Here is a 17,026-nt window from a genome sequence, read left to right on the forward strand (position 1 = left end):
AATATATATATAATTTTAATTTTGTAGCAAGAAAAGGGATGGTGGTGGGGGATGATGGTGAAGAGGACTATGATGGTAGTCAACACTTATGATGAAGGCAGATTAAAAAAAAATCTAAAAATTAAGGGACCCAAAAAATATTTATTTATTTATTATTATTTAAAAACAATGACTTGACAATATATGATTGCGTTCCCAAAAATTTGACTACACAAATAAAATAAATCTATAATTTCTTTACTAATTAACTTCTAAACTTCCTATACTAATTTCTCGAGCATTATGAAAGAAATGGCATGAATTATTTACCCAATAGTAGTTAAGTAAATTTTGAAATATGCCTCCATATTTTATTAATTTAAAAAAATATTTTTTAAATTTGATTAGCATCAAAATATTAACTTCTTTTGAGTAATAATTTAGAAGAATAAAGTAGGTATTTTATATTAGACACAGTGGTATTTTAATAATAAAATTAAAAAATTTAAAAAGTTAGTAATTTTGTCGGGACATTTTGAATTAAAAAAAGAAGAAGAAGAATACTTTAACTAAAAAAAGGGAGATTCTTTTTGTATTTTCGATTATATGATATAGAAGATATTTTCCAATTTTTTAATATAAAATATTAAATTAGAAATAAATTTTTTCGGTGAACATTGGCAACGAACCGAGTTAATAAAACCCATCCACTTCTCTCACCTTTCGGCCACGCGTGCTGCCAAAAACCGTGTCGACTCGATCGCCGATCCCTTTTCCTCAGTTCCGAAACTCCGGCGCCGGATCGCGATCTGCCACCAGCCAGCGAGGGTGGAGACGGCGGAGGCTCCTGTCGGCTTCGGCGGCGAGGATTTGTTCCTCTTTTTGTTTTTTCTTCTGGCGGCTGGATGCCGGAGCCTCAGCGAGCGTGACGGCCTCGGCCGTCCTCGCTCCCCGGAATTTTGTTCTCTCGAGTAGCCGAGATGAGATGAACGACGAATAGGGGGGAAAACTTGTCTTCGGTTTCGTCGGCGGTTGGGAGCTAGAAGGGAAAGTAACTGGAAGGGGATAGCTAATAGATGAAAGGATTGAGGCGTTCGCCATCGTCCTCGTCGCCTCCCTTGACGTCGTCCTGGATCCATCTGCGGTCGCTTCTCATCGTTGCTTCTTCCACTGTCCCCGATCGGTGAGTTATCACAATCTCTAGTTTTCCCCACTTAATGGAAGGAAAGTGTTTTCTGTTGAGTTCCTAGCTATTTTAGGTAAGAATTTTCTTTTTTTGTTCCACATTACATTGCATCTCGGAAGAGAATCAGTACAAGGAGATTTCTTTTCGGGGTTTTAATTCTTAACTTCATTAATTAAAGCATGAAAGGGAAGGGATCCATGTATTGCTAATTCAAATTTTTTTTGTGTGTCTTTGTTTCTCAGTATATTTCCATCTTAATTTACAAAAACAATGTCCTTTTGTTTTTTATTATGTTCCACCTGTGTCATTTTCTTCTCCTGTGATCTTAGTTTCAACGAGTTATTCGGAAGTTTCTTAGTTTTGATCTAAAGATTGTTAGTTTGATGTGAAGGTTCCTTCTCATTCCCATTTCCCACACTGCCCCCGTTCGTTAAATGAGTAATTTCTTGCTATCAACGAGCATCAGGTTCATATTGATTGTTCAATTTCAAAAATCGTTGCTCCTCTTGTTTTTTCATGGTGCTCGGGTGTTGGGGCCTCAGAAATCTCCAAGAAGAGAAGATTTTTAGGCAGGATTGCAAGGTGTAGAATGCGTTTGTCTTTTTATTTTACAACCAATTTATTTTCTAATCTGGTATCATACGGACATCGAGAGATAAGTAAATTTGAGATAGATAAGAACTTCCTTACTTTAAGTTAAACTGCAACATAGCTTGAGTCTGATATTGATGAACCTAGTAATTGTGAACATTCTTTTACAGAATTTAGATTTTGATGATTAATCAATTTGATGTCCGTTGTCATTACTATGTCTCAACTCAAATTCTTAATTTGCTATTTGAGTGATCTTCATGGAGGTTATCTTTAACAATTTTATATCTTCCCACTGACAATTCAAACTATACTACCTTCTAGTTCGATAAGATAAATTATCTACTTTTGTCATGTTTTCATCAATAAATTTGGACCTTAGACTGATAAATTTCATAATAGAGTTTGAACATTTAATATCTGTAGCCAATGCTCTCTCTCCTTCGTGAACTTAACTTCCTTCATGAGCTTAATTTTGTTGTTTGTGCCATAATACATATGTACGTGTGTGTATATTGTTGTTGATGTCATTGTCAATTACATGTAGAGGTAGCTTGAGATCACCATGGTCTAGGAGGAAAAGAAAACATGCACTTTCACATCGACGATGGCACATGCTATTTTCATCAGAAGGGAAGTTTCATGATGGAGGAATCAAATTTATTAAAAAAGTTAGGACTGGGGTAAGTTTTATGTCTCAAATGCTATAAATTTCAATTTACTATGCAAATGCAGCACATTCCCCTTTTATTGATTAGTTAAATATTATACCTACCTATAATTAATTCTAATGCTTATTTTGCTAGGGAGTTGACCCAACTATCAGGGCTCAAGTATGGCCTTTTCTCCTTGGAGTGTAAGTCTCTATCTGTTTCAAATCTTTAATTATTGAAGTGTACTTATGGACCTTTTACTGAAGTTGTTAGTATAATATCATAATGTATTTATTCTTGACATGTCATGGTTTTCTTCACCTGAAGTATTTTCTAGGTCTAATAAAACTCTTGCTATGATAGAATGACCTAATCTTCCTAACTTGTAAGCTATCAATAACTTCATATAGAATATTTTTCCATATTAATATAAGCAACACATATAACTAACAAGAAATATGTGAGATTTAAATCAATGCATGTTGCTTCTTATTTGTCTATTTGGTGAAACTAATTTGATCGAATCATTATTAACTTCAGCATGGATTGAAATTTAACAAGATAGGATGCGTATTTTGATGAGTGAATGCAATGGGGCGTCTCAATGTATCATCTCTATGTGACTGCATAAGCAGCTCTAAAATGATACAGATCTAAATGTAAACTTTTCAATTCTTTTCTTTATTTCTTTGTTGGACAATTTGAACCCAATCCATTGAGATAAAACTTACTAAGTGAGGCCTGATGCTTTAAAGTGTTATGGAGTTAAACAATGTGGTGCATCTTTGACATAATAACTATGTTCTGTTGTGCTACTCTTCCTTGTATGGTATACTCTTGGTTATTAGCCAATAGTTAATTATAAATCTCTGTGAACCACGCTAAGTGATTTCTGATGCTCCATAGTTCTCATAAATAACCTAATGCAAGAGAATATTAGTCTAAGCCAAAAACTTGAGAGGAACGACGAAGGACTAATTCACTTCTGAATAGCTTGTCTTCTTCTGAGCTTAGTATCTCTCTTACCATAGCTAATGGGCCTTTCAGCTGTTTATGAGAGTTTAGCATCTTTGAGTCTTGTTGGTGCTGGTGGAAGCAGGAGGATCAAAATTTCATTTTGTCATGATGAACAATTGTTTGCCTGAGTCAGGGTTATTTGTTGGTTATAAATTAGCCAGTTGACTTCTGTTGCAGCAAGAAGCAGCCTCTTATTGAATTTTATAGAACACTATTGATGTTTTCACTGCTTCCTAGACCTACCCAGTCTCAATGTTGTCACATGGCAACAAAAATGAATACTTCTAACCTGCCTAGATGTAGAAGAAAAAAAAGGAATGCGACAAGTGGTAGTCAACTACAAATCATGAAATATAATGAGGTCTCGTCAAACCTGAACAACCCTTTTTCTACTAAAACTAGAATTAGGACTACTATTAACCTGCTTAGATATACAATCAGAAAAACCAATGCAATAAGGGTTGTCAACCACAAAGCTCGAATACTCTCTGAAAAGAGATTTTTCCTTATTCCCTAATCACTTTTTCAGCACTGAGCGTGTGCTATGAATGTAATTGAGACACAACAAAGCACACTAGCTGGTTGAAGACCTCAATAGAGCTTAAAATCAGACATGCTACCTCCTTGTTGCTGATTGAGGGGCCACTTAGTAAGGTTGGATGCCATGGAGTAAAGACATAATGATTGTCATTTTAAAACCCTTTCGTAGGACTCTGTATTGGCAGGAGCTTTGTGCACCGGGCTGCCCTTTATTGTTCCCCTAGATTGACAATGAACCTTGCTGAAGCATTGTTCATCATATTCTTATTAAGCCTGATATATAGTTTGGTTCTGGAGTATGTTCTTCATTGTGGACGAGAGTCCCCCAGTTTTAACATTCTTTCTGGTAATCCATGTTTGCTGACTTAAAGTTGATCGTCATTGTGTTGTTGGAGACACTCAACAATCCTCATTGCTAGTTAAATGCCAATTGTGCAAGTAGACAGGAGAGGAGACCAGTATATGTTGATGCATTTATGAACGGCAAGTAGTTTGAAAAGATGAGATCCAGACGGTGACAGTACAGGGAATAAAGAGAGAGGACTTGTCAAGACTTTCTATGCTTTTGCACTGTCTTGAGGCGTAGTGACATCTAAGTGCATTGTGGGGTGCACAAGCTGGCCTGAGTTCTTCATTGGCACAACAATTGTATGACCGAAGAAATTTTATAATGTGGGCCTTTTGAGCCTAATGTTGGTTGGTTGCTTGGTATTTAGGAGCATCAATACTAATTTTAATGGCAATGATGAGTGGTTCCAGTGGATTGGATATTGGTTATTTGCAACCACTGACCAGACCAAGAGTTCATTCCTCAAGCATTTATTGTTGTCGTTGGATATCTACTATGAATTCCAGAGCCAACATGACGTGAAAACCTGTAAACCATCTGTTGGTCTGATTGAATTGGAACCTACAATGTCTAAAGAAGGCACTGATGGTTCTTCTCTGATCAGTTAGACCACTTGAAGGGAAGAGAGGCTGAAAAGTAGACATGATTAGAACCAAATACATTTTCCCTTTAAATTCTAAAAGTTTCAGCATCTTTGTGGATAGTGAGCATTTATAGTGGGCAAACATGAAGACATCGGTTTCATTAATTTTGAATACTATGGTATCATTTTTGCCTAGATCAAATTCAGGTTGCTTTAATGCCACAAATATCAACAGTGCTTAGATTTGGTAGGATCATCTGATATGGGGGTAGCAGGTATGGTGTCATTTTTTGCTATGTGCCTTCCCAGGATTGGCTTTGATGAATCTGGATCGACCCATAATATGAACAATCAAAATTTTCAAAAATTGTTTACTCTGGCATTGGATTAGGCTGCAACATTGTTCATGCATGACGAGTGCAATCATATTTATTCTTAAAATATCAAATATTTTGCATTGTCTCAGCTTTTTGCATTTATCTGTTATAAGTTGATTGTTTATTTTTGTTCTTTTTGCAGTTACGATCTCAACAGCTCACATGCTGAACGAACTGTCACCAGACTCCAGATAAGGTAATGATACAAGATATTATAGTGGCCTGATGTTAACTCATGTTTTGTTCATTGTTCTGATTCGTCTTTGGTAACACTGCAAAACTGATCTCATTGTTAAGAATATGTAGAACACTTTATTTTACAACTCATGTGAGTTGTGGTTTTAATGTTTCAGTATAAGCTTAATGTTGAATGTGGGTTTTGCCAATAATTATCTGCTTTAATCCCCAGTTGTTTGATGGGACTTAGGAGTTTCACAATCCCAGTTTCCTAATAATTTTCTCCCTTGCAGGAAAAAGTATGAAACTTTAAGGAGAAAATGCCACCAACTTCTGAGTCACTGTCATAAGGGAAATAGGTTAGACACCATAAATGAAGTCAGAAACTCAGCAAGCTCTTGTTTTGATGAGCACTGTGAGTTTCATGATTCTCAAGATGATCCAAGTGCGACTCGCAATGTTACGGAAGGAAGCTTATACAACTTTGAAGTAGATCAACCAGTTCACAACGGAAGCGATTTCTTCAGCGTATGTAACTTAGAGGAAATAGAAGACGAGGCTGAGGTCGTTCAGTTTGATAACTATCCTTGGGGCACAGAATCTTCTACATCGGATGAAGATGAAACTGAAAGCTTGCTTGGATCATCAATCTCAGAAGTGTTTGTGCAACATGATCCCAAGTTAACTAGAATCCCTTCATTCCGTGGGGATTTTACTCAATATAATCGAACATCCGAAGACTTCGCAACGTGGCAGCGTATAATCCGTTTAGATGCAATTCGAGTCAACTCAGATTGGGTGGTTTATTCTCCGAATCTTGCTTCTGTTACTAAAGAGAAGGCACTCCAATCTGCAATATTGGTCGGTCTTGAAAATTATGAGCACTTGGACCCGTGCATGATTTACCATGCTGCTCGTATGGTTGCAGTTCTCGAAGCATATGCAGTCTATGATTCAGAGATTGGCTACTGCCAAGGCATGAGCGACCTCCTATCGCCAATCCTCGCCGTAATGGAGGAAGATCACGAAGCTTTCTGGTGCTTCGTGGGGTTCATGAGGAAGGCCCGGCACAATTTCAGGCTCGACGAGGCCGGGATCCAGAGACAGCTGAGCACGGTCTCAAAGATCATCAAGTGCAAGGACTTGCACCTATACAAACACTTGGAGAAACTGCAGGCACAGGATTGCTTCTTCGTGTACAGAATGGTGCTCGTGCTGTTCCGGAGGGAGCTGACATTTGAGCAGACAATGAGTCTATGGGAGGTAATGTGGGCAGACCAGGCAGCGATTCGGTCAGGGATCGGGAAGTCTGCACGGGGGAGGATCAGGCTGCGTGCTCCCCCAACTGATGACCTGCTGCTCTACACGGTCGCAGCCTGCATTCTGCAGCGCCGGAAACTGATCATCGAGAGGTACAACAGCATGGATGAGATAGTGAGGGAGTGCAACAGCATGGCAGGGACTCTAGATGTTTGGAGGCTGTTGGATGACGCCCATGATCTGGTCATGAGCCTGCACCAGAAGATTTGATCTCATGGTGCTTGCTTTCACTGCCATTGATTTGCTGCTCCTGTTCTTGTTATCTTCTTCCATTCTTAGACAAACAAACTCATCGTGTGATCTCCAAGCTACTAAATGCAGGAGCTATCACTGTTCCACTGTTGCAAATATGAAACAATCAAACAAAGCGTTTGATTTCACATAAAGGAACTAATTTAACCATGAGTTTACTTATGGAAATGTAATACAGTGGCAAAAGTATCAATGTTTGTTTGTGAAATTTGACTTATTCGTGTCCATGTCGATATCGATATCTCCAACACTAGTCGCAAGTACACTAAACACTATCAAGTTAGTTATGAGCATTAGTAAGTTTTAAGTAGTAGAACTCTCATTATTTGCGCATTACATCAATCTTTAGATCAATATTAACAGGAAAAAGTACAGCAAAATTCACTGGTCGTGGTCAATCGATATGCAGAGATACATAACTGAAGACTACCATTGCATCCAACTGAAGGATCTCTTGTGAGTCTGTTGTTGTACTGTGAAACTGAGTCCAAACATCTCTTTCATGGCCTCTTCTCCTTGCTCTACGAAGCCGATAAGCTTTGTGACAAGCAATGCACTCTCCCTTATGTGTGCGATATCGGTTTTTGTCCACACAAGCTGTGCTAGCTGCATTCTCCTCTGCTTGGAGTCCAAGCTTATTCCCCACTTGCTATAAAGGCTCTCCCTTTCTTGAGGGTAGAATGTCTTCCCTATCAGTTTCGATAGTCTATGCCTCTCCCGTTGAAGATGTCTCATGCTGATGAAAACCATTTAAGTAGGATGGATATATCTGAGCATTTGAAAATATTAAGCAAAAGAAACTAGTCCTAGACATACCTTGAAGTAAGGTTCAATCTGTGACCATCTTCGGCCAGTATGTCACCAACATTTCCATGGTAGAACATGTTCTTGAGAAGGGACAACCTTCTGCATTCTACTTCCATGTAAAAGGCATCGGTCGGGTCCCCTTTGAAAATTAGGAAGAAGCAACTCCGGTGCACCAAGGAGACATGGCATGCGTGCCAAAGCTGGATGATCTCCTCTTGCTTTCTGTGGAATTCCAATTGCCACTCCAAAGGGCATCTCTTGGGGCATAGTGTTTCGTCAACACCTTCATCATTCTCTTCCTCCTCCTCATTTCCAATGGTTTCCAATTGATTCTGTCGAATTTCCTGTATCATATAACAAACAAATAAGCTGTTGAAAATATTTACATTTAGAATTTGTACTTGAGAATTCATACCTGATCGGCACAGAGTTGTTTTTCATCATTGTCTTCAGATACATCCTTCACTTCTGAAAATGCATTGGGTCCCCACTGAACTCCCTTTGGCAAAAATTTAGGTGCTGTCTCATCGTCTTGCTCAACATCTTGAAGCAAAGAGAACTTAGAATTGTTCAAGCAACTGATACTTTTAGTGAGTAACAATTTTCGGGAGTCCATTACTCTTTTCGCGGGAACCAATTTGGAAAATCCATCAGTTCCCAGCTTGTCGAAATTTACACATCCTGCAAATTTTGGTGCAAAATTCTCAAGTGTGTCCTTATCAGTCACCTCACTTTCAGCATTCAGTCGGATCGAACTTATCAATTCTTCCATTACTCAAGGCGTGTATCTCAACGCATCGAACTTCCTTGCAGTGTTCTTCACAATCTTCTTCAATGATACCTTCTTTGCTCTGGCACAGCCTTAGTTCATGTAAGGCAGGATTGTTAATTGTTGTACCAGGTGAGGGTTGATCGTCCCAAAGCTCATGGTAACTGAACTTATTGGCTTGTACTGGTGAATCAAAGCTTGAATAATCACAACAGGGATTTTGGTAGTCAATGCCAGAGAGACTAGAAATTGAGAGTGCATCATCGCTGTTACTACGCGTATGCGAATATGATGCCTGAGTGGATTCTTCCTAAGGAAAGGAAGAGAATCAAGGATAAGAGTAGCACAAGCAAACTCATAGAACATATTTTCATGTGTAGGAAAAATTAATTACCCATTGCCTTGAATGTTCCTCCACTACAGCTTGAAGTAGATCATTGAGTCGAGATTGAGCAAGGTCTCTTTGCTGCATCACTTCCTTGATTTCTGTCTCCATCTAAACGAACAAGAAGCCGACAAAAGGATGCTTTAGGAGAGAATTCAACATGCATCAGCAACATGAAAAAGAAGATAACACAAACAACCTTCTTGATCTGAGCATCTTTATCTTTAAGGACATCAGATCGATCACCGCATGTATTAAATCTCACATGCTTCAGCTCATTCTCCAACCTAGCAAGCTCCCTTTGTAGGTGCTTCACCAATGCCTTATCGGACATCACCACATTGACTTGTGCATTGGTGACTACTTTCTTGGCACAGCTTGCGAACAAAAGGGTGTTCCTGGATTGCTCAATGTGGCTTCTCGCCGGGCTCATTGTGCAGATTATTGCAGTTCTTGCATTGCCTCCTAAGAAAGGTTGCAGTATGCGCGTCAACTTCGAATCTCTAAATGGAATGTGACCAGTTCTCTCTTTACTGCTCAATTCCCAAAAACAAAGAGATCAAAATCAATGCAAGAAGAAAGAAGAATAAAGCACAAATTTCTTAAACTTAATTCAAAAACCTTAGTTTGCGAATGACAGTTCCTAGAGTAAGCAAGCTTCGATTGATGTGGCAACCTTCTTTTAGCCGATTACTCACAGATGACACTTGAGATGCCCTTTCACTTCCTGCTAAATCTACAAAATTCTGTCCACAACAAAAAACATAAGCCTCATGTTTGCTCAACCTTCATTAGAAAAACAGTATCAATAAGAGTGGACATAATACCACAGTAGCAAATAAGGTACTGGAACTTTGTTTACTCTTAAATTCGCGAGCAGTGCTTTGAATTGTCTGTAATCACAGAAAAATAACTAATTATAATCAATTCTACTAAGTAGTGAAACTTCAATTATTTATATGATCAAAGGGGCAAACCAATCTCAGAATCTGATGGGATCGAGAGCTCATCTCATTGAGAGTTGTCTCTCCAACTTGTCTTTGAGCTTTAGAAAAAACACAAAAGTTTTATATTAGTTTCTTATTCTTTGATTGAGAAGACAACAAATGTTAGGCATTCCTTTGTAGTTAATTACCTTCACAGATTGCAAGGAGGTCACTGAGATGCCACTGGTCCGTCAGAGTTTCCTCTGTAAGTTTCTCTACAACAGTTCCTCTCTGACAACAACAATATATGTTTGTCATTTAGTTCTAGACAATAAATAATAATAATAATAATAATAAGAAGAAGAAGAAATAGTTAGACAAATCATTCTCTACCTCTGGATCATCAAGAAGTCTAAGAGGAGTATTGTCTGCGCTCAGGAGATCTCTTACTGCTTCATTGTATATCTCCATTGCAGAGAATTTTAACACATATTCTCGTTCACCATGCTATGACAACAAATAAACAGACAAACAAATAAATGAACAAGTAATATCTGAAAAAAAAAAATCAACAAAATTATAAAGATTTTGCACCCTTCTTATGTAATCATAGATGTCTGCTACAGCATACGCAGTTATTCCTCTCATTGTGTAAGTTTTCCCACTGCTTGTTTGTCCATATGCAAATATACTTGCTGCAGATAAAAACATTATACAATTGTGTTTTAAAAGAATGGAAAGAAAAAAAAATCAAACTTGTTATGAAAAAACTTGCACACTTGTTCTAACCATTGATTCCATGGAGAACGGAAAGAGCTACTTCCTTGGCGCCTTCATCATAAACTTGCCTTGTGTCACATTCGCATCCAAACACTCTATCTGATAATTTGTTTGTTCACAAAAAGAAAGGTTAAAAAAAAAATCTAAAAACAAAATATTGAAACGAAAGAAGAACTTTCTTTTGAGATCAATGGCGAAGACTGACCGAATGTGTAAGATGGAGGGTACAGCGATCTCTCGGGGAGGTAGGGCTTGAAGACGACCGAGGTACCATTGACGGAGTCCCAATCGGCGGAGTCATTCCTCTCGATCTCCTTGGCGTTGAGCGGCCTCAGCCTGACGGAAACCAGGAAGCTCTCCTGCGCCATTTCCTCGCTCCCCATCTCACAACCCTTCCATCAACCAATCAATCCACGAGACCAATCAAGCAAACCGCCAAATGCGAGAAAAAAAAACACTTTTTGCTTGTTTTGATCTTAAAAAAAAAGGATTTTGCTTCGAATCAAAACCTGCGGTATTGGATTCACTGAAGGGCGTTGGGGCACCCGAAGAAGAGGAAGAAATGGTTCATTTCCTTCCTCTTCTTCTCCTCCCCTTCTTGCTCCTCCTCCTCCTCCTCCTCCTCCTCCTTTGGAAAGCTAATAATCTCAACTTTATTGGTAATTATTAGTAATTTAATTTTAATTTTCCTTTTTTTGGTTTTTTTTAGGAAATGATAAATGAGGTGTAGGAATAGTTGGTTATGTATAACTGTCAATGTGTGTGTGAAATTAAATCTATGGACATGGTTTCTTCATGACCTTCCATTTTATTTAGGTGGAGTTCCATTTCACCTCCAAAGTTTATGTCTATTTAAAAATGCCTTGAAATTGTTAGAATATATATTCCCTCTTTTAAAAGTCCTTTTTTTATCCTTTTGTTTTTTTTTTACTTTTAGAATATATATTAAATTCTTTACTTCTAAATGGTCTAAAGTACTCATTATATTAAATTTAATTAAAAACACTTCAAAATGATTAAAATTATTATTGTAACAATCATTAATTAGTTACTATAATAATTTTAACTGGTACAATATTGTAGCAACAAGTAAATGATTTTAAGATTAAGCAATATTGATTAAGTTGATAAAAGAATTTATATATAATATTTTAGATCAAATTAAATAAAAAATAATTACTTTTTAGTTATTATAATAATATTAAAATAAAGATATTTTAAAAATAGAAATGTTATTTTGATGTTTTAAAAAATTCTGCCGTGCCGACGAGGCTTTCCTCTGCGACACCTTCGACCCGAGGATCCACCGAGCCAACAAGGTCGCCGGCGAGCACCGGCGCTTCTCGCTCTCCGCTCTCTCTTTTCTTACCCGGTCTGCGACATCTGCGAGGTCCGAATCGAAGCCGCGATTTTGATGATAAAGTTTGAATCTTTGAGGGTAAAGTTCGGATTTTGATGTCGCTTTTTTGGATCTGAGGTTTTGCAGGAGAAGCGAGGGTTCTTGTGCTGCAGGGAACCGGGCGATTCTTTGCAAGCCCTGCGACGCGTCCGTCCATCGACCCAACGATCTCATCATGAAGCACAATAGATTCATACTGGCCGGCGTCCGCCTCTCCGCCAAGCCAATCTTCGCCTCCGTCTCCTGCGCCGCTGCCTCCGGAACAAATAGGGCACTGATTGCCCCCCCCCCCCCCCCAAACCCTTCCCCCCCATCTCGGAGTGCGCCACAATAAGCAGCGGCGGCGCCGCCACCAGCAGCATCTCGGAGTGCCTAAACGAGATGTGCCCGGGGTGGCACGTCGAGGACCTGCTTGTCGACGATGATTCCACTGCGACGGAGGATTACACTATAAAAATTCGATTTTTATTGCGCAGGGGAACAAGTTGCTTCCGTCCCTGAACATGGATCAGGTCAACGGCGAGCTGGGCGGCGGCGGAGAAGTTCCCTGCGTGGCGCAGCAGGTGCTGCAGTTCCCTCCCCACGCCGCCGCCGCCGCCTTCACCATCGGCGCCGGGCCCTACCAGCTGTGGCAGGCGAGCAACGAGGCAGGTCTCCACCAGGGATGGAGCGAGGACATGTTCACGGTGCCATGGATTGAAGATCTCCGAGACAAAGCTAGCTCCGATTGAGCAAAGAGGCCGAGGCACGTGCTTGGGGTACTACTGAGTGGCCGCCATGATGATAAATTTCACTCAAGAGCAAGAAATTTCTTATTAGAAGTAATCATCTGAAGAAATTTCTTATTAGCAGTAATCACATAGAATTATCGCATCAACGATCCAATTAATAATATAAATACTAGTAAGGTATTAAAAAAATCAAGATCATTGTTAAAGAACCTAAATAATTTTAGGAGACTCAATCATAATTTTAAAAAAAATATAAAACTATAATTAAAAAAGGTTAGTAGGGAAGTAATATTTTAAATTTCTTTTAGGGCATCAATGTATTTTGACTAAAATATTTTCATGGACAAAAGGAGCTCCAAATCACTTTTCTTGAAGATATAGAATTTAATGGCGCAAGGTGCCCATTTAACATGATTTGATTAAAAAAATTTAAATTCAGGGTGAAAAAAGTTTAAGCCCTTTTAGACAATCAAAGTATTTTCACTAAAATACCTTAATGGTCAAAAGTGCTCAAATGCTATCCTAGTGACCCTATACAGTCAGCCCCACAATCATTTGTGAAGAGGTAAATCGAAAAATTACAGTTGATCATGACGGAGGAGGGTATTGTTTGGCTTCGTCGAGATTTGAATCCTTGTCCTCAATGGCGGAGCCAGCCCGGGTAATTTACCCGGGCTGATTCCAAACTACCTGGGCTATGCTCTTTATTTCTTCAAATTTTCCTTTCTTTTACCCATAAATTCAAAAAAAAATTCTTCTTTAATGGGCCCCCGGGCTATAGCCCGGGTACCTTTCAAGGTGGCTTCGTCTTTACTTGTCCTCTTCTATAAGTCTGCTCCGTCGTAACTAATTCAACTATGATATTATTGTTTATAGGATCGCGAGATCGATTTGGAGTCATAAAATATTATGTTCCCTTGGTTCATAAAATAAAATTTCAAAATCAAATAATCTATACACATACACATTCAATCGATGGATAAAAAATAATCCATATAAATGTACATATTCAATCAAGATGGTCCGACCAACATAGCAATCCTCAATAAAAAAATACTTAGAATCGTTTGTAAGATTCTATCGATTCTAAGCGTTCTCAACAACCATCATAAAAGAAGATTCTAAATGATCCAAGAGTGATTTGGTACTTCTGAATCGTAGGATCATGCAGTCTTATAATTTGAATCATGATTTTGCGCCCCCGGGGTATAACTTAGTTGGTTATGACGGAGCAGACGTGCAAAAGAGAGCAAGGGTTTGAATCTCGACGAACTACAGTTTCTCGATTTACCTCCTCACAGATAATCATGAGACCAATCGTGTGGGACCGCTAGGGTGACATATTCTATTTTTTTTTTACAGAAGAATCATGATTTTGCAAACAAAAAACTAAAATTATGGTTAAAGAACATAAGCACTACTATGTAACATAAATACATATTCAATGGATAAAAAATAATCTATATAAATATACATATTCAATAAGATAGTCTAATTTAAAAGCCAACAAAGTAATCCTCAATAAAAAAAATATGTAAAATCGTTTGTAAGATTCTATCGATTCTAAGCGATCTCAATAACCACCATAAAAAAAAAAGATTCTAAATGATCCAAAAGTGATTTGGTACTTCCAAATCGTAAGATGGTGCAATCTTACGATATGAATCATGATTTTGCAAACCACGATTGATAATATCAAAATCTTAGTAGAGACACAATGATATTTATATGTATGATTTCAATTTATTTTTATGATTTGGCCAAAACATCTTGATGGGGAAAAAGCTAAATTTATGGTTAAAGAACATAAGCACTACTATGTAACAATGCCCACACGATTTAAACTCTTTTTAACCATCAAGCTATTTTTATTAAAATACCTTAATGGTTAATTTTTTTTAATAAAAATTATAGTTAAAGAGGACTTAAAATCATGGTCAAAGAACACTAATACTATCCACGAGGTTAATAGGGATGCATTGGTACTCATATGACATCAATTTACGTTTTTTTAGATCATTCAAGTATTTTGGTAGAATTAAATACCTTGATGGCTAAACGAGGCCTAAGATCATGGTTAGGTAGGATTTAAAGCAATGATACCTATAAACATGATTGATACATATGCAAACTTGCTGAAGTGGAGAAGGATCCAATCTCGACGAAGTCGAGGCAATGCCATCTTCGTAGTGGTCAATTATAGCTTCTTGATTCACCTCCTCACAGATGATAGTGGAGTCGATCGTATGAGGCTGCTGGGGTGGTGGATTTCACATTTTACTAAAATGATTGATACATGTATATATTCTCCTATGCAAAAGGGTCATTGTGTTAGGGCAAAAGTTCCTCATGATTTATCCCCTTTTAGAGTGTGATGTTACCCTAGAGGGGTTAAGGTGACGACTTCACATTTTGCCCAATGATTGATACCTGTACACATGATTTCAAGTCATTTTGGGTTATTAAGGTGATTGTGTCAAACACCTTGATTGTGATTTTTTTTTACCCCCGGGCTACGATACAGTAGTAAGGTAATTTGGAGGAAACTTAGAGCATAATGGTTTGATTCCAGAGCATCCTTGGACGCTTAACTTGGAAGAGTAAATTGTGTTGAGGGATACACTACTAAAGTGCTCGGTTTGAGGTCCAGATAACTCTACGATGGTGGAAAGAACTATTAAGGTCGGTCTACTAATGTAGTACTGCGACACCTTCGGATTAACCCTAGTGATTAGTCGGAAACTTTTGTAGGACTAGGTTAGTCACTTCTAGGATTAGTTGATTCGAAGAGGTCATCTTTATGATTAATTGGTTCGAAGAATTGAATACCTAAATTATAAAAACATTATTTTATATAAAAAAATGAGTTAAATAATATGAGCACTATCAAAAAATTAATAAAGACCTACTTAGCCACACATTATATGATTTTAAGCCCTACCAACCCCCGCGGGCTTGCTCACATGGTTAGCGCAGGGCAGTTGAAAGTATTTTGCGCTAGCCTAAAAAAATATCTTACTAGCCAAAAAACTAAAAAATACATAGTTAATGAAGATTTTGGCTAAAAATATATCTTACTAGCCAATCATAATAGTTAATGAAGACTCAATATCATGATTAATAAACATAAACATATCAAAAGACTTAATAGTATCCATCAAACATGTCTTAAAGCTCTTTAGGGCTATCAAGGTGTTTAAATTCATGGTTATAAGGGCTTACAATCATACTTATAGAACATAAACACCTTGATGCATGAGGCTTAAGATCATGGTTAAGAAGGGTTTTAAATCATGGTTAAAGAATGTAAACACCATTAAAATACTAGTAGCAGGGAAGCAATGGTACCTATATACTTGATTTCAAGGTTGGGTCATTAAGGTGATTAGGTCAAACATATTGATGGGCAAAAAACAAAAAAAATTCAAAATTGAGTTAAACAATATGAACACTATCATAAGATTAGTAAAGACCTAATGATCGATGCACACATTACATATTTTAATACAATCAAGTAGGGCTGAACATTCTATTAAAATCAAACCAACTAATCAAAATCGATTAACTAAATTTTTTTGAGACAAATTGAACTAACTATAATTTATCATTAAAATTAAACAAATCAAATTGATATAAAATCGATTAATTCGATAATCGACCAAATTAATTGAATTATTCACAATCGACTACTCCTTCACTAACAATCGATTGATATGTGAACAGTCGACTGCATCAATCAACTACTAAATTTATTGTGCCCGATTTGTGAACGTCATTCAACTACTAAATGACCAATTTATGAACATTATTCTACTACTAAACTTACTATTTGGTTTATTAATCTAGGGTTGATTCTAATTGTTGGTACAATCAACTTTTAGGGTTTCAATGTTTGATATTACATTTTGTCTGATCAAGTTTGACTAAGGGTTGTGTTTCGGCTAGATGTCGTCGACGGTTAAACCACCAGTCAAGAATATGCCACCTCAACCGCTCGGAGCCCTGTCGACGAAGAAACCTGAAGTGGAACTGAGCGAAGGGGTCAGCTAGGCACCGGAGATTCCCGACAGGCCACTCCGACGCTCAAGTCAGCAAATAGCAAAAAAAAGAAGTAGTATTGAAAGTGTAAAAAATTTGAGAGAGTTTTCTTCATACCTGTGGGGACTTATATAACAATCAGAGGGGCACGATCTTCGAGAAAGAAA

The 17,026-nt window shown here is 37.7% G+C and overlaps 1 protein-coding gene and 2 pseudogenes across 1 annotated transcript; 2 read left to right on the plus strand and 1 right to left on the minus strand.

Annotated features, from left to right (window-relative positions):
• The first annotated feature begins 724 nt into the window (after window positions 1-724).
• Window positions 725-7,241, plus strand: LOC141813283 (rab GTPase-activating protein 22-like). The gene is made up of 5 exons (XM_074701221.1): window positions 725-1,162; window positions 2,304-2,439; window positions 2,563-2,612; window positions 5,418-5,471; window positions 5,746-7,241. Exons 1-5 carry the CDS (start codon window positions 1,056-1,058, stop codon window positions 6,980-6,982), a joined length of 1,584 nt encoding a protein of 527 aa, XP_074557322.1. The 5' UTR covers window positions 725-1,055; the 3' UTR covers window positions 6,983-7,241.
• Window positions 7,242-7,329: 88 nt separating this feature from the next.
• On the minus strand, window positions 7,330-11,278 carry LOC141812835 (kinesin-like protein KIN-7J; annotated as a pseudogene).
• A 666-nt stretch (window positions 11,279-11,944) lies between these two features.
• LOC141812967 (B-box zinc finger protein 20-like) lies at window positions 11,945-12,755 on the plus strand (annotated as a pseudogene).
• The last annotated feature ends 4,271 nt before the right edge of the window (window positions 12,756-17,026 follow it).

This window comes from Curcuma longa, chromosome 20 (genome assembly GCF_044706935.1).
Source record: "Curcuma longa cultivar G26 ecotype Majalengka, Jawa Barat chromosome 20, ITB_CL_G26_1.1, whole genome shotgun sequence".
NCBI lineage: Eukaryota > Viridiplantae > Streptophyta > Magnoliopsida > Zingiberales > Zingiberaceae > Curcuma > Curcuma longa.